This window comes from Pyxicephalus adspersus, chromosome 6 (genome assembly GCF_032062135.1).
Source record: "Pyxicephalus adspersus chromosome 6, UCB_Pads_2.0, whole genome shotgun sequence".
In the NCBI taxonomy this organism is placed as follows: Eukaryota; Metazoa; Chordata; class Amphibia; order Anura; family Pyxicephalidae; genus Pyxicephalus; species Pyxicephalus adspersus.
The window spans coordinates 1,276,689-1,294,695 of record NC_092863.1 but is presented as its reverse complement, the minus strand read 5'-3'; the positions used below and the strand labels follow the sequence as shown (position 1 = coordinate 1,294,695).

At 42.1% G+C, this 18,007-nt stretch overlaps 2 protein-coding genes and 1 long non-coding RNA gene across 7 annotated transcripts in view; 1 reads left to right on the top strand and 2 right to left on the bottom strand.

Moving 5' to 3' along the window:
* LOC140332875 (uncharacterized) lies at positions 1–7,096 on the bottom strand. 4 transcript variants are annotated; one of them, XR_011921239.1, is made up of 4 exons: positions 6,767–7,096; positions 4,722–4,789; positions 548–2,383; positions 1–452 (listed from the first exon to the last, which is right to left on the bottom strand). It is a non-coding gene; the product is annotated as an uncharacterized lncRNA (long non-coding RNA). The 4 variants fall into 4 exon arrangements; XR_011921238.1 differs by having other exon boundaries at positions 1–2,014; positions 2,285–2,383; XR_011921237.1 differs by having other exon boundaries at positions 1–2,383.
* Positions 7,097–9,890: 2,794 nt separating this feature from the next.
* On the top strand, positions 9,891–16,623 carry MILR1 (mast cell immunoglobulin like receptor 1). 2 transcript variants are annotated; one of them, XM_072414104.1, is made up of 10 exons: positions 9,891–10,148; positions 10,509–10,541; positions 10,803–11,081; positions 11,507–11,782; positions 11,853–11,882; positions 12,311–12,418; positions 13,876–13,932; positions 15,488–15,547; positions 15,747–15,797; positions 16,479–16,623. In XM_072414104.1, the coding sequence occupies exons 1-10, from the start codon at positions 9,923–9,925 to the stop codon at positions 16,559–16,561; spliced, it is 1,203 nt and encodes a 400-aa protein (XP_072270205.1). In that variant the 5' UTR covers positions 9,891–9,922; the 3' UTR covers positions 16,562–16,623. The 2 variants fall into 2 exon arrangements, with proteins under 2 accessions (XP_072270205.1, XP_072270206.1); XM_072414105.1 differs by lacking the exon at positions 11,507–11,782.
* The window catches only part of POLG2 (DNA polymerase gamma 2, accessory subunit), a 7,823-nt gene continuing 6,392 nt past the window's right edge, over positions 16,577–18,007 (bottom strand). Inside the window, exons 8-9 of the mRNA XM_072414103.1 lie at positions 17,741–17,841; positions 16,577–17,344 (exon numbers count right to left, since the gene is read on the bottom strand). Coding sequence (XP_072270204.1) covers positions 17,179–17,344; positions 17,741–17,841 — 267 coding nt within the window. The 3' untranslated portion in view covers positions 16,577–17,178. The remainder of the gene's footprint in view (positions 17,345–17,740; positions 17,842–18,007) is intronic.

Below are 18,007 nucleotides of genomic sequence, written 5' to 3'. Positions count from 1 at the left end.
ACCCACCCATTTGGTGGTGACCACCAGAAACCCACCAGTCCACAGAGGGATGGCTATGAGCTCACCTAGAGAGTGATGCCTTGCAGAAACCCATCAGCACAGGGATTGATGGCTGGGAACCAACCAAGAGACTAGTGGCCACCAGAAACCTCCCAGCCCAGAGAGTGGAAGCTATGAACTCACCTAGAGAGTGATGGCTACCAGAAACTCACGATCCCAGACAGTGGTGACTGGAAACCCACCTAGAAAAAAATGGCTTCGAGAAACCCACCAGTTCAGAGAGTGGTGGCCTGGCAACCAACATAGAGAGTGGTGGCCACCAGATACTTACCGGCCCAATATTGATGGCTGGGAACCCATCTAGAGAGTGATGGCTACCAGAAATCCACCAACCCAGAGAGTGGTGTCCACCAGAAACCTCCCAGCCCAGAGAGTGGTAGCTATGAACTCACCTAGAGAGTGATGGCTACCAGAAACCATCCACCAACCCAGAGAGTGGTGTCCACCAGAAACCTCCCAGCCCAGAGAGTGGTAGCTATGAACTCACCTAGAGAGTGATGGCTACCAGAAACCCACCATCCCAGACAGTGGTGGCTGAAAACCCACCTAGAAAATAATGGCTTCCAGAAACCCACCAGTTCAGTGAGTGGTGGCCACCAGATACTTACCAGCCCAAGATTGATGGCTGGGAACCCATCTAGGGAGTGATGACTGCCAGAAACCCACCAGTAAAAAGAGTGATGGCTGGGAACCAACCCGGACAGTGGTGGCCACCAGAAACCTCCCAGCCCAGAGAGTGAAGGTTGGGAACCCATCTAGAGAGTAATGGCCACCAGAAACCCATCAGCACAGAGAGTGATTGCTGGAAACCCACCCATTTGGTGGTGACCACCAGAAACCCACCAGCCCACAGAGGGATGGCTATGAGCCCACCTAAAGAGTGATGCCTCACAGAAACCCATCAGCACGGAGATTGAAGGCTGGGAACCAACCCAGAGAGTGGTGACCACCAGAAGCCCATGTACTTGGAAAGTGGTGTCCAGGAACCAAGCAACCTGGAAAGTGGAGTCCAGAAACCCACCCACAATTCCCCTGGTCAGCCAAGAGCCTAGCAGTCCAGTCAATATAGACTTACCTGTAAGGCAGAAAACCCCAGTCTGGGTGAGAGGTGCACCTCATTTTAGACTATCTCCTAGGACATTTGGCCATTAAACATAACATATATTGTGTACATATAAATATATTATGTTCTTCATAAATAAAGACCTTGTTTTATCATGTTATATTGTTATTATATTTATTATACACAATCTTGTTTTAAAATAGATTCGGGATTTGTTTCCAGATGAATTTCAGACAGACATAAATGCTATATTAATAGAGTTGTGTAATCAGAGACTAATAATTCATTTTGAGATCTACCATAAATATATAAATCTCCCCTAATATCAGCCTGCTAGGAACCAGAGCTAACCTACCTACTAGGAACTAGAACCTATTAGCCTACCAAAACTAGGAGCTAATCAGGTTCTGTTTTAGTGCTGACGGGGGGAGACAAGAATGTGAGCAGAGGGAAGAGTCATCGGTGTGCTTCTGCTACTCCTTCAGCATCCTATCACAGGCTGGGGATGTGCTCCTGCCGTGGCAGTTCCTTCCTGTCCTTACTGGTAGGTGCATGGATCTGGCTGAATATAATTACCAATTCATTGACAGACAATACAATTACCGGATAGATTTGTTACCTGTGCATTCAGCCTGAAGCTCAGCTTTACCATGGAAGTAATTATTAAACATCTGCAGCATTTCCTGACTTTAATCAGGTGACCAATTACAAAACAATGCTCAATAGTTTATTACTGGTAACATTTTACTGTAAAAATGTAAATCTATATATATATATATGTATCCGTAACATTCACATGTTTTACATCTTCCAATAAAACACATTCACTGAGACGGTAATGGTACGTAATGTAATGATTCCAATTCTTGACTTATCATACCTTCCACAAACCTGTAAATGCCAAAAAGAATTTATTGTTAGGTGAAATAATAATTCAATAATTGTTTTATCTGAAAATTTTTCAGTTATTCTTTCTGCCCAAATTTTGGACATTATGGGGTTTATATGGAAATGTTTTCAACCAAGATTCACTCAAACCTAAGGAATTTTCACATTGAATTCAACTTTTTTTCATCCACGATGTATTCATTTTTCTAAATGAATACTATGGAAAATGAGGACATTTTGGGTGAATGTCCCCAATCACCAGGGATGGCTCACCTGTCCTTATCAAGGTCAACATGATCACCAGGGTCAAAAACAAGAGATTTAGAAAGATCAGAAGACGCAACCATAGGATTTCCCAGTGTGATGTTGGTTCTGTGGAGAAGATGAATAAATAAAAAGACTACTCGTGATTCACAGATTCAGAAAGATGAATGAGTAGATTGGTATGTGTCCATCAAATGATTGGAGGTGATTTGGGTGCGTGGAGTTGTACCCACCCATCAGACATGGATTAGTGATCACATAAGTCAACCAACTGGTTCCCAAGTTTCAATTCTTTACTATTCATATACGGAATGGATATTATTTAATATTTATCTATACCCAGTCAGCTGGGGAGTTGTATACTCCGCTTACCAAACTATTCTTTATTGTTCTGTTTAGAAAATGTTTCTTCATTACAGAGCTCAGTAGCTAAAGCTGAAAATTTTATTGAAGGAATGAGTCAAAATTTACAGTGATATAGAGGACTAAATCATTCCCCATTTTTTCTGGGGCCATAGAAAGCTTTAAATAAAGACAAAGAAGACAACTTCTGCAATTAATAATCTATTTAAATGGTATAATAAAAAAGTATTATATGTATGTTAGAAAATAGGATGATATTGAGTGAAACAACCACAGATTTACCAGGGTGAATATACTGCTCCCCCAGTTCTCACCTTGCAGTGTGAATGTGAACTCATTGCTGTACACTTCTTCAATTTACACCTATAAGCCCCGAGATCGGTGAGATTATGGATGGGAACGCTGAACGTGGCTCCTCCGACACGGTCTCCATTCCTATGGTTGACGTGTTGTGGAATAATGTGTATGTTATGGGGGGCGATCTGAACCGGCAGGAGATGGTCTCCATTTCTCCTAGCACGGTATCGGGGGACCCGGGGATAAATTCAGGTTTTGGTAAAACTGCAGCCCCAAAAAAAAAATCTCAATGTAGAATAAATTTATTTCATGACAAATACTTTCTCCTAATGCACGAGAAGTTCATTGTAATTTGACATTTATCAAAATATTTTTGTCCTTTTAGATGTTTTGCCCCAAAAAATAAAAATAAACCCCATCCAGGGCCTCTGATGTTTTTGGGTGACATCAATGTGTCTTCACACAAAGCCAAATACAACAGGACATTGGTCTCCGGGCTCCAGAAGTAGGCACATTGGTGTCACCAGGGCCACTTAGAAATGACTGGGGGACGAGTCAAGCTGACAATTTTTCCTTAAAACAACCTAATTTTTTACACATATATATTTATTATTTTATGTATATTAATATATTATTATTAAACTTTATGTCATGCTAGGGGGGACAAGGCCACCAGTGGGCGCTATGGCTTGGACGGCCTGAGGCGCACAATCTAAGCAGTAACCAGGTTTCCTCCAGAGCCTCTAGTGGTGAGGAGGTTGCACTGCTGGTTACTGCCAGGTTGCAGTACTTGGGCACACGGGGTTCGGCAGGAAGATACACAATACCAAATCACTAGGTGGAAGAATTTTCAAGGAAGGCCGAGGTCAGGGCAGGCAGCAAGCAAGAGAGTTTAGGAACAAAGCCAGGGGTCAAATACCAGGGATCCAGGAGACAGACACTGGTAACACAGGGGCCACAGCAGACACAGGAGACACTGGAAGCAACAGGAGGCACAGGGGACACGGAGATAACCACAGACAGAGAGGAACACTGGAACAGCACAAGGGAACTGGCTGGAAACAACAGACTGGGGAGCAAGGGGTTAACACAGGAGCTGGACAGGGGAAGCACTGAATTAACCAACGTGTACAGGAAATGCTCAGCAGAGCTAGGGGGCTTGGCACTAGTGGAGACATGTTGCACGAACGCTGAGTGCCGTGTCTGAGCTAGCTAAACAGCCAGGGATGATTAAGAGGCTAATTCCTGATTGGCTGCCGGGATGGGCGATACTGATAAAACTTGGGAGCGTAGGCACACCCAGAGTTAGAACTGCGCGCATACACAGGAGAGAGGCGCCTGTGCTTTAGTGAGGAAGAGGTAAGTGTGACACCGTATATATATAAAGCTCCAACATTTTACGCAACACTGTGCATTAAACGCACTAGACACACTTACTTAAATTTTTTCCTTCATTTATATATTCTAAAAATAAACAAAAAAGAATATCAACGTTACTTCCAAGTCTTCCAATTGCTGTAATAAGGATAAATTATTGTTACCATTGTATTTGTTCTTATTAGTTACAAGATAACAAAAATATACATGCTTGGAGCAGATAACCAATGGAAATATTAATAAAAAAATCTTCATTCACAGAACCTTAAACCCGAAGGTGATCCAGAAGAAGGCAAAAAATGTTTTTTTATGATATTAGGTTCTCCCAATGAAAAACCTGGAATAAGAACAGACCTGCCATCTATATTATAGATAATGATAACATAAAATAATAAAACTTCCAACTTACATGTCCCGTACAGGAGAAGGAGAGGGAAGACCTGGACCATTGTTGTTCATGGAAGGTCTGATACGTGACTAGACACAAGGGAAAATAAGAATTGTGTTTTTTTTTTGACATATTGACAAATTTTAAAGGACAACTCAACACAAAAAGCACAATTCAGTTTAAGGGAGACATTGGTGAGTAGAATCTTTTATGTGTATTTATGTGTAACTCTCTGGAATGGTCTCCTCGTCCTATTCGGCTTGCTCCTACTTTCTGCTCATTTATAGGTCCCTCAAAACCCAACGCTTCCCCCTCACCCACCCGTCTTCTTCTGTCTCCTAAACCCTCACTACTTCCCACCACTACATAACCCCCTCCTATTGTGTGATACTTCCCCCACCTCCTAGATTGTAAGCTCTTCGGGGCAGGGTCCTCTCCTCCCCCTGTGTCACTGTCTGTATTTCTAACTTGCAACGCCTATTTAATGTACAGCACTACGTAATATATTGGCGCTATATAAATCCTGTTTATTATTATTACTATTAATATTAATAATAATAATAGGCTGGACAATGGTAAGATTTCCCTCCAGCCTCTCTGCCTCTCCCACAATGCAGAGATTTCCCCCAGTAGTTTGTGTCTCTGCCCTTCCCACAATGGGGAGATTTTTCCCAGTAGTTTGTGTCTCTGCCCCTCCCATAATGATGCGATTTACCCCAGTAGTTTGCCTCTCTGCCCCTCCCACAATGGGGAGATTTCCCCCAGTAGTTTGTGTCTCTGCCCCTCCCACAATGGGGAGATTTCCCCCAGTAGTTATCAGTCTCTGTACAGAGGAGCTGACACTCTAATGTCCCCCACAGTCACACACTATTATTATACATTTATATAGCTCTGACATATACCCTAGTGCTGTACAGAGATCACTGAGCCAGTCCTATCAGTCTCTGTACAGAGGAGCTGACACTCTAATGTCCCTCCATAGTCACACACTAATATTATACATTTATATAGCTCTGACATATACTGCAGTGCTGTACAGAGAACACTGAGCCAGTCCCATCAGTCTTTGTACAGAGGAGCTGACACTCTAATGTCTCCCCACAGTCACACACTATTATTATACATTTATATAGCTCTGACGTATACCGCAGTGCTGTACAGAGATCACTGGGCCAGTCCCATCAGTCTCTGTACAGAAGAGCTGACACTCTAATGTCTCCCCACAGTCACACACTATTATTATACATTTATATAGCTCTGACATATACTGCAGTGCTGTACAGAGAACACTGAGCCATCAGCACCAAAGGAGCTTACATTCTATATAATAATTTTATTTGAATTTTTATTCCCCCTCCTATAAATGCTATCTATCACTTGGTGGAGAGTCAGTGAGCTGTGTATGGGGAGCGGATGTGCTGGTATTGGTCAGAGAGCGGAAAATAAGCAAACAAAAGTTATAAGAGAGAAGGGCCACATCCCACAGGAAGCGGGGCCACAATAAGAAAATATTCAACCCCTCCAGATAAGAACACAGAACAGTCATGATTGTTTATCGGTTTACATTCCCTCACAGAGGTGATGAGGGCTCTATCATTTCACTTTAATAAAAAGTTTATGAATCATTTTTCTAGGCAGACAGCCCTCTGTATATTCTGTTTTTCCCTGTGAGGTGAGACTACTACTTTCTGAGCATGAAATCCTCCTTTGCTGTCAGAACGGAACTCATTTGTAAAGCTTTTCAAGTAACTGTGCAGCTAGTTATCACCAGCATGGACCTCCTTGGCACTCTGGTCTAGGACCCACCCCCAGTCTGTGATTGGACAATGAAGGAGCAGCAGCAAACCACTTAGGTAATCACTCTACTCTTTCCTCGTTCCCCTATTCCCTGATAGTACAGAAAAAAGGAGCCGTTATGGGCTCTGAGTACTGCTCACCTTTTCCTGTGTGAAGGGCTGATAGTAGGGAAAAACCGAATTCAGATACTGTTACTATGTTACTTTGATACTATGTTACTATGATACTATGATACTATGTTACTATGATACTATGCTACAAGGAAATACCTGGAATGAATGATGGGGATGATTTGTCTGCCATATCTTTAAATATCTGTCCAAGTTCCTTGCTTGGCTCACCTACATCAGGCTGCCTGCCCACCTTGCAGGAAAAATACAAACCATGGATGGGCACCTGGCTCCTGGAAAGTAAAATGTAGCTGAACTCCCTGAACCGCTTCTGGAATCCTGATGGAGAATAAAAAAAATATAATCTGAGGAAAAAATTGGGGGAAGTTTAGACGGCAGCAGGACAATGGTCACTTCCCGTAAGTCATGGTGACCTTCACACGTCCAGCCCTGACCTCAATGATGTATTGTGTTAGAAAGTCACCGTCTGTCACCCAATGAAGAGCAGCCAAGGAGGGCGCCATGTCCTAGGACAATGACGTCACCCAACGCCACAACAAAACATTCTGTACGAGGAGCGGCTGCCAAGGACAAGGCAATGTAACAAACTCCTCGGGGTTTATTTTTCCAGCAAGTCATCAGATCTGAGCCAAGCTAATGATGTGCTAAAGTGTACATAAGGGCAAACCTCTTCATTCCAGGCTGACCTGATGGACGTTGCCACTCATCAAAGTCTACAAAATTTTAGGGTTGGTACCAAAGCTTGTGAAATACCCAATGGGGACCATTGTCCCAAAATGGGAATTGCCCTCACATCCTGGAGATTTCCTGTGTTAATGTTTTCTATTTTTCAGAACAGTTTGGAATAATCAATGAAGCTTGTAATTCCAGAGTCAAAGTTTACCGGCTTGATGGGCCAACGAGACCAATTGTGAAAATTGGCCAACTCATCGTGTGGCCTGCAGTCGTTCATTGTGGGCTCCAAATGGCATTTTGCTTTTAGTAGAGAGGAGGCCATAGCATGGGTTTTGTGATGACTTATGCAGACGTCACACATGCAACAATTCTACATTGTCCTAACTAATAGCTTTAAGTGGTGCATTTTGAGGAAGCTTCCAAAACACGCAGAGGATTGGGTTGTCGGCCACAGCCTGTGAAGCCTTTGTGATAAAGAAGGCCTTCATCTCAAAGACAACTGCCAAATTACTTTTCTGTAAAAAAATGTTTTCATCTTTCTACATACATGGATATCCCAATTTACCAAATTTTTTTTTTTAATAAAGTCTCCTAGTCTTTTAATGTTCTCTGTGTTATTTTCCTTCCCCATTCTAAATGTGTGTATATGGGGGAGGGGGGTAAACGGACCTGATCAGGGGAAGTGACGAGCACTTGAACACTCTGTATACACTTTTCTGCATCTTCCAGCACAGGAAAAATTTATACACGTCAACAAATACTTACCTTAATTTTCCCTTTTTTAACTCCATGGTAAAATACTAATGAACTCCTATGCTGGTAAGAAAATGGGAACATTTTCACTATTACTTACCTTAATTTTCTCTTCTGCACCTTTCAAAATTTTTTTGAGATCCTTTGTTGCTATTGGATTCTCAGGAAAATTGTTAAGAATTATTCTTCTTTCTTGACCTATTGTCTTAACAAAATTCTGCTGCCGTGGCATATTACGAAAAATTAAAATTTAGTAATAAGTACTTACCTTCGTTTTCCTGTTCTGATGTATCTCCATGACAAATTACTAATAACACTGATAATTATGATTAAGTGAAAATTTGCTGGTCAGTAAAAAATGACATCTAAACGATGGAATGCCACAACCCTATTGATTTAATCGATATTCATATTTGTGCCGAAAAACGTGACTAAGGCATAAAGTAAAATGAAACAATAAATATTTTAATAATAGTGTTATTTACAGTAATGATGTTGAAAATATTTGTAAACTTAATATTCTACACATTACTGATAATTATAAGTATTTCTATTATATTTATACTATATTTATTGGTCTTAGGTCTCCATATTTCATTCATCCTGAAGAAGCGACTTAATAGTCACGAAACGCGTCGATGTAAAATAGAACTACTAAGAGACCACATGTTATAAAGAGATTCATGTTCTAGACCCTGAAAAAGAACTTTTGATGTATATTGTAATATTGTTTATGATATATAGGCAATTGTACAATCTTTTTCTTGGCTTTTCAAAATGATTTACCATGTAAATATTTATTGTTTAATTTTACTTTATGCCTAAAAAGTCCCATTTTTCTGCACTAATATGAACACTGATAATTACTGATATGCTAAAGGATAAACTAGAAATCTGGTCCTACTCACTTTCATTCATTTTGCTTTCCTCACATATCTCCTTAACAAAATCTCCATGAAATCTTGTGCTGCTCTGGGATGCCAAAGAAAGTGGAAAATTGCAGAATTTCTTACCTTAATTTTCCTTTTCTGACCTATCTCCATGACAGATTACTAATGATATGCTGCCCTGTGTTAGGGTAATCATAAAAATTGGTCCCAATTACATTGCCTAATTTTCCTTTCCTGACTTAGGTCCTTAACAAAAATTCTCTCATGAAAACTTGTGCTGCCCCGGGATGCCAAAGAAAATGGAAAATTCCTCACAATTATCTTATTTTTTTCCAATCTCCATGGCAAATAACTCATGATAAGTTGTGCTACCTTAGGATAATCAAGAAAATTGGTCCCACTTACTTTCCTTAATTTTCTTTTCCTGACATATCTCCTTGACAAAATTCTAGAATTCACTGGAAAATTAAAAATTGCTCACAGTAACTTTTCCTTTTATGACCTATATCCATGACAAATTATTATTGATATGTTGTGCTCCTTTAGGAAATCAAGAAAATTGGTCCCCCTAACTTACCTTAATTTTTTCTTTTCAGACCGATCTTTTTGAAAAAATTCTAATTAAATCTTGTGGTGCCCTGGGATGCCCAGGAAAATGAAAAATAGCTCACAATTCTTAACCTTAACTTTCCTTTCCTGACCTATCTCCATGATAACTTACTAATGTTTTGTGCTGCCATGGGATAATTCAGAAAATTGTTAACAATGTCTTTCCTTAATTTTCCATCCTGACCTGGTCATCCTGACCTTATCTTCTTCACACGCTGAAAAGTCCAATAAACGTCAATGTCAATCACAGTTTTGGCCACAAGTTCTGCTTAATGTTTTTGTTCGATTCCTTTTTGAAACGTCATTACATGAACAAGAGTCGAATAAAAACATTAAGCAGAACTTGTGGCCAAAACCGTGATTGACAATGACGTTTATTGGACTCAGGATGACATCTTTTGATGAAACTTTCTCAGCCGTCTCGCTGTTTGCAGTGGTAAGATTTTATCTGGAAATCATTTCTGAAGAGTTTCAAGTAAAATGTTTCACTTCCTGTGCCGACCAAACTCTTCCTCTTTCTCTGTGTTTGGGGCTGTGTAGATCAGCAATGGAAACTTTATGGTTGGCAACGTTCTGTCTCCTGAACATAGCGGGTAAGGCTTACGGGGGGCTTCATATCGGAGTCTAAAGGACAACGGGCCCAAGACCCAAAAGAAGGCCATGGGGCAGATGGGTACCCCCTAAAGAGTGATTGTCAGGGTATAATCTCAGTGCCCCCTAATTTCGGGTCTGTTTTTAGTGGGTAGGAAGGTTTTGGATTCCTTCTTTTTCTCCATAGAAGGGCTTGGTCCAGCTTGTAGGTAGAGCTTTCAAAAATGTGTCCCTCCAGCTTCCTAGTGCCCTCCACTCCCCCAATAACCACAAGTGATGCTCCACCTTGATTCCTTTCATACCAATGCTTAAAACATTTTTCAGCCACACTTTCTAACCTGTCTACCAATTCTTCTCCACAGTTCCAATAACGAGTGGTGCCACCAATGCCTCACGTAAGTTGCCCATTTTTATGGACTTTTACAATGGACCTGTGAGTATTATATTCCTGATATGGCACTGTATACAGTAACAAGTTTTTACAAAAGCCCCATCATTCCAGTGACTTTGCCTATGCTGAGATAATATCATCTGCTGCAAGTAGGAAGGACACTTCCTAAGTCTCCTTCGGCTGATCAGACAGCAATATTGTAACAGTGAAGTTTGATTTGTCATGGAGATGATGGCATGATATTGTTGGATTTGTTCTGTTTTAGGACAAAAATCAGAGCTAAAACTGATCCCTGGGTCCTCCTACACCACCATTGGAAAAACTGAAACCGTCCAATGTCTGTCCAGGAATGGATCTTCCCCCATTACCTACACATTATTCCACAACAAAAAGGCCAAGGGGACAGTGACTGTATCTGGGTGGGACGGAGCCACGTTCAACGTCACCATCCATAATGAAACCAATCTCGGGGTGTATCAGTGTAAAGCCAACAATAGCGTCAGTACAGACAAATATAGCCAAAAGTTCAACTTCACATTGCAAGGTGAGAAACACGGATCTGGTCATGTATGTAATGAGGTGACTAGTAGACACAAACTACTGGAGGGAAATCTCCCCATTGTGGGAGGGGCAGAGACACAAACTATGGGGGGAAATCTCCCCATTGTGGGAGGGGCAGAATTGTGGGAGGGGCAGAGACACAAACTACTGGGGGAAATCCCCCCATTGTGGGAGGGGCAGAGACACAAACTACTGGGGGAAATCCCCCCATTGTGGGAGGGGCAGAGACACAAACTACTGGGGGAAATCTCCCCATTGTGGGAGGGGCAGAGTCACAAACTACTGGGGGAAATCCCCCCATTGTGGGAGGGGCAGAGACACAAACTACTGGGGGAAATCTCCCCATTGTGGGAGAGGCACAGACACTAACAATTGCAGGATTTTGATTTCTTCTTATGTCGCATATAGAAAAATTGTCAAACCCAGAGCTGACCCCTGGATCCCCAAATGTCACCATTGGACATACGATGACCATTCGCTGTCTCATTAGAAATGCATCGCTCCCCATCACTTTCATATTGTTTCATAATAAGACAACCAAGGGAAAAAAGACTGTGACGGAGGAGGGAGAAGCCACATTCAATGTCACCATTTATAATCTCACCAACCTCGGGCCATACCAATGTAAAGCCAACAAAAGCACCTCAAATGCGTACAGCAAGACATTCACATTTACATTGCAAGGTGAGAATCAAATTTATTCTCAACCTTGGTAGAGAGATGATGTGTAATGTCTACTTCTCTGTCCCCACAGATAACTCCACGCCTGGATCTGAACCCACAGGTTAGTGCAAATTTCTATAATATCAGTTATTCTACAAATTATATTTAAAGTGAACCTTTACCCAAACTCTAGACATGTAAGCATTTATTTCTAATAATGACCTCGGTAGCTGCAGGCACTCTGGAATAATTCATTTTTAAACAACATATTTAATGCAGTAAATTGGTTTCTAACAGCTTAGAATCACTTGCTATCAAGATTCAAAAGTGATGGGGAAACAGTTATTATTTCATTTCCATGTTTTTAATTTTAATGTTGCATTTCTCCACAATGCCTTCACCTACACAGATGAGTGAGGGTTTGTTTTACTTTTTGCTCAGAATACATAAAGACTTTAAGATGCACAATGAAGTCAAGTTGGAGGTGAAGTCTAGAGGCCCTTCCAACACAAAGACAATTACTTTTCTTTTTGTCTCTTGTATGACCAGGTGGGACAAACAGAGGATGGACACTCTTGGTCTGGCTCATTCCGCTCCTGGTCCTGGTTCTTCTAATTGCAGCTTTTGTGTACTGGAGGATCTCCACCCCTGCTGCAAGTAAGTCAAATCTTTTGCAGACAGTGGACTTGTAAAGGGTGCATGGACACTCCAGCCCAAGACATTGGGTACAAAGGGTACTTTCCATAGAGCATACAAGTTTATATCTATGTGAGGTAGGAACGGAAACAGCCAGACACCCCTGAATTTGATACATCCTTAGTATGAATAACAGCGGTCAGCCAAAATTGACCAGAGCCCCAGATCACTTGGGAATTCATAGGAGCATGGAGAAAACTTTACATGCTATAGGTTATATCCCCCTTTCTCAAGCTCAACCCCTGAGGAACCCTTCACATAATTCTCATGTTTCAAGCACCCCGCTACTCAAGGGGGGGATGAAAAAAACCCATTTCATTGGTGGCTGGAAAACCACCATTATAGACACCAAAAACATAATTAGAATCATAAAGCTGAGTCTACCAGCCCCAGATCTATGCAGGTATCATCCAATGGGATGCCTGGTTGGGAATGGCTAGGTATATATTGTGACACCAAGGCAGGATTGGAGGTGAAAGGGAGATATATTTGCCCAGGATTCCTCTTTTGTGTGAGGTATATTTGCCCAAGATTCCTCTCCTGTGTGAAGTAGCAGGTGGAAGACTCTCACCTGTGAGATAATTAATGAAGAAACACTGAGGGTGGGGATAAAACACAGAGCCAGGAGCTCAGTCAGGAGCCTAACTTGGAGAGACACAGACAGGGGTCTGTGCAGGCTCAGCGTAACGTGGAAAGACACAGACAGGGGTCTGTGCGGGCTCATATTGGCTTGGAGAGACACAGACAGGGGTTTGTGTCAGTGCCGCCCTGTTTTGAGAGACTGTGGACTGTGTGGGAGAGCTCCGTTTGGAGGTGCAGACAGTCGGTCTGTGAGGAGCTCTCTGCCTGGGGACACAGAAAGTTGGTCTGGGTGAATGAATGGAAACCTGAGTAAAAGGTTGCTGATAGCTTTGTTTGGAGCTGACAGGGAGAAGCCCTCCAGCTGATAGACAGGAACATTGGATGTATAGTAAGTGCCGGACAGGCAAGGTTTTCTTTTGCTATTTTTGTTATTTTATCTGCAACCTTCAAATAAACCCGACTACAAGTCAGCCTAACACTTATACCTCGGTGTGTGATCTGAGTTGGATGAACCAGACAAGTGTCCTTTGACCCCAGCAAAGGCGATCCTGAGCTTAATCCCTCACAATATGTACTATATGTGATTGCACAAAATAACAGCATTGAGGCCCATTACCATTCCATGAATTGGGTCAGCAGATATAGAAGACGCGGTGTAGCCCGTGTGCTAAACCCAGCTCCCACAATGCAACAGACAATTCTTCAGCCTGCCCCGACAATGTAATATAGACGATGTAGGTGGGGTATATACATTCTACGGGGGTCATGCCTCGGTTCACCTTTATCCGGCTCTCGTATCACGAGATCAATATTTAATATCAATTCTTCCCAAACAGAACAAGAAGCAATCCATGACACCAACACATATGAGAATGTGTCAGCAATGAAAACAGGTACGGATTACTTTCTTTATTCTTATTATATATATTATATAAATGGTAAATATATTTCCTCTTTATCCAATAAGCTCAATTTTCTTTTCTATCAGTTACGAATGTGTGGCAATGATGATGATTTATAAATCACACTTCTGCTCTGTATTTTGATGTTTCCTATTGTCCCTGAGACTCTTAGTATATAAAAGGGTTTTATAATACGCACATCCAGTAATCATGTAATAATATAATGATACGTTTCTGGATGTCACTTCTATATATAGTCAGAGGAACCTGAATTGGTTACTTAGTATTGCAGCGCTGATACATCGTATACACCAATGGGACAATGACTTCAATCAGATTCTGTCTCTTCCTGTACTTCCTGTCCTGGAGATGAAACAAGTGTCCCCAATGAGGATTTAATTTCTATTCCTGTTTCAGTGACATTTGTTAAGGTTTCTTCTAAACACAAAAGTCACCAGGACAAATACAGAGAGGGCTGACCCTTCCAAACATGCAAAATATGTATTGTGGGTCCAACTTTGTTATGTACCTGGAGTATGTCAGGTGGGTTACACACTTTTATACATTTTGTTTAACTATTGACAATTAGAAGTCAATATATAAAGCAGAGCATTGGAAATTCACTAGAATTAATTGCTTCCATTGGAAACACATGGACCTGAAAGATTCTCCAGCTCACTGCTCTATAAATAGGCCTGCATTGGATAATATTTAAATTAAATTAGAAAAGAAGTTTGTAGCGAGATGCAATTTGAGTGTAGTGATCCTCTATTCCCAGCTTTTTCCCCAACATAGCCAACTAAATCACACATTGTTAGAAACATGGCCGTGTGGTGTTATGCTGAAAGTCACCAAGCAAGGTGTTCAAGTTTCCATGTTCAAGTATTTTCAGCAAATGGTAAAAGTTTGCAAACTCTTATAAACAATGTAAAATAGTTGTGCCTATGGGGCCTTTGGGGCAATATGACAATTAAGATACGCATGAGACAGCAGCCCGAGACAAAGGGCCAGATTCATCATGCTGCAATTACACCATTATCACCAAAATTGAAACAAAAAAAAAAGGGTAAAGATTTAGATGCCAAAAAGTCAGCAGTTGCATGCAGTAATCACTTTCTGCCACTAGATGTCGCCAGTTTTCTGATTTTAAAGAGACCCTGTCACCAATTCTTTTCACGAATATAACAATCTAGATATTTAAAATGTAAAACTGCTGCATTTCCTGCAAGAAATACATTTTATTGTCTCTCAATTTGCTTTTACATTAAATAGCAAATTTGACTTTAGAAGGATCCTGGGCCTAATCTCTTTTAGGAGTGTGTCGATGGCCCAGCTCCTTCTGCCCTCCCCTTCTACAAAAGGAACTTTCAGGGAAGGAGAGACAATCCTAAAGTGTGAGCTAGATTTCTGCTTTAAAATGTGCTAAATAACACTAAAGGAGAGGCCACTCTAGCATGCCTTAGCCTTGTTGGATGGGCCGGTGCTGCTGGTGTAAATATTGGGCCGATATCAGAATCTAACAACCTCACATGCTCCTTGGTTGCAGGAAGTTGGAGGGAGGAGGAAGTGCAGTACTGTACGGTGATCATAAAAGAAGGCAGCAGAGGTAAGTCACCACTTTACCACCCAACCCTACAGAGAATGCTGGCACTTGTAGTTCATCCCTAGCCGGTGGGAAACCTAAATGTATCGGGGCATGTTGGGAGTGGTAGTTCCCTGCTATTGGCCTGCCCCGGGGGTTGGGATTCCCATTTCTAGATCTCATTGTATTCTGTGCCATTTCATTGCTGCTTTTATCACCACAGACACGCGCCACGCCGAGCAGACCACAGAATACATGGACCTCGCAAAGACAGGTGCGTTCTGATTGGCTGAGCTACATTCCCCTAGAGCAGGTGACAGGTTCTCCTATAGTGGGGAGACCGCCCTAATGTGGACCTGTCACCCCTAAAAGAGGTAAGACAAGCCACAGAGCTTACCTTTACAGTGCAATGCTCCATCCCAAAATCCTTCTGGAATCTGGTCACATGACCTTTAATAAAATCAAAAGGAGGAGCAGATTCAGATCCGCCCACTCACTGCTCCACCAATGGCTTTCAGCTAAAATCACATGACCAAGCACCGGCATATATAATCATGTGACGGCAAGGAATCTTGGATTGCAGGTTTGTTGATCCAATCGCACTCACCCATGTGTCACATGATGACCTAAAGTTTGTTAACCAATCATTATCAATTTTTAGGCAAATTCCTAAAATTCACTTATCAACCTGGGCAGTGAATTATGGATTCTTCCAATGCTCTCGTTCAATAAAAGCACTTGGGTGTTGCTTCTCTGGCACCGATACACACGACATCTTCAGGAAGTGCCAGTATTGGAGTGAATGGTGTCACTAAATGAAGCAATTATTATTGTGCCCCCTAGTGGTGGGACAGCCAGTCCTGCCCATCCACCCTGAGCTGGACCAAAGGGCAGGGGGTTAATTTTGTGTGATGGTGGCTTGGTACTGATTCTGCTTTTCATTGGTTGTTTCTAGGTGGATCAGCAGCCATAGTGGCCAATGAGGAACTGGGAAGACAATACGAGCCAATCAATGGACAAGAAACGGTCCCCATATAAAGAACTGTACACATGTTTCTGAAAATATATATAATAGACATAAACTAATTTACACTTACAAACGTCAACTATTGTTTTGGGGTAAAGACATTCACCAAACCCGAACCTGAGCAGGATTCACCCGGAGGCCTCATATAGTACCGGAGCTTACACAGCCAGTAATAACACGCATGTTCCGGGTAGTTTATGTGAGCTCTGACAAACTAATTGTTCATAACAATGTTATAGAACAGGGGTGTCAAACTCTGGCCTGAGGGCCAAATCTGGCCCTCATCTTCCTTTATTTTTGCCCCCCCCCCCCCCCCAATATGAATTGCAGCTGGCCGCTGCTGCATTGAAATGGCGTCACTACTAATTCCTGGTATCCTATGTGTGGCCCCACATTGGACTGTTTTATAGACACAAGTATTGCCGGGAATATGAAGAGGGAATTCCAGCGGCGGGCCCGTCCCAATTTTTTCAATAAATTTCAAGGTTGGCCCGCGACTTTGTCTAAGTTTGTAATTTTGGCCCTCTGTGTATTGGAGTTTGACACCCCTGGTATAGAAGATGTGAAGAGAGGATGAATATCCGACGTCTTCTTCATTTGGACCATTTTTAACATTTTTAACTCTTTGTCAGAGTTTCAAGGCGGCGGTCATGTAATGCGTCAGAAAGTCGCTCAGCTTGGAGATGTGCATGGTCTCCTTGATGGTGGTGTCTCTGCTGCGTAGCTGGAGCAGCCCGCTCTGCAGGGTGGTGTCACTGACTAGTGCGGTGAATAGGACCCCCGTCTCATCGTACCTGGAAGGACAGGGGGACACAGGTGTGACTGGGACTGTTACCATTCCATAACGAGGATTGTGTTCTGTAATTGGTTTTATCTCAGCGTATATCAGTGCTGGTACTTGTAGTGCCTGATGTACAGACAGCCAATCAATACGTGGTCATGAAAATGTGGGACCCCAAAAGTAGTGTCAGGTATAGGGGTAAGTAGAACTGTAAGTGTGAAATGGGCGGGGTGATTCCTTTAAATCACAATGTGCAGAAGGTGACTCCCATAACAAAGTGTATATTGACCCAATTATTATCCTAGGGGGTGGAGCCTGCACAAAGGGGGTGAACCCACCACCCAGGTACTATAGGGACAAACCCCCCAGCCCTGAACAAAGAGCACCCATCACATCTTCTATTACTCACTTAGTGAACAGCTGCTCCATCGGAGTTTGCAATGTCTCCAGGTATCCCGGCCAGACGGAGATACCCCTCCCCCGGAGCTCGGTGCACAGACCCTGACACACCTAAAAAACAGAGACGGGTGTTAGTGGCTACTGGTTACCCCTCAATAACCAATCATCAGAGGGAGAATATTCCATAGAGGAATTATATATATAATATTATACCCAAAATATCCTTTTATATAATAAGAATGATGAGGATATCGTATACACCCCACATTACATATTC

Coding starts and splice junctions, on each gene's coding strand:
- MILR1 (XM_072414104.1), top strand. CDS start 9,923: ATGACGTTTATTGGACTCAGGATGACATCTTTTGATGAAACTTTCTCA. Junction 10,542..10,802: donor TGGTGCCACCAATGCCTCAC/GTAAGTTGCCCA, acceptor GTTCTGTTTTAG/GACAAAAATCAGAGCTAAAA. Junction 15,548..15,746: donor CATAAAAGAAGGCAGCAGAG/GTAAGTCACCAC, acceptor TTATCACCACAG/ACACGCGCCACGCCGAGCAG.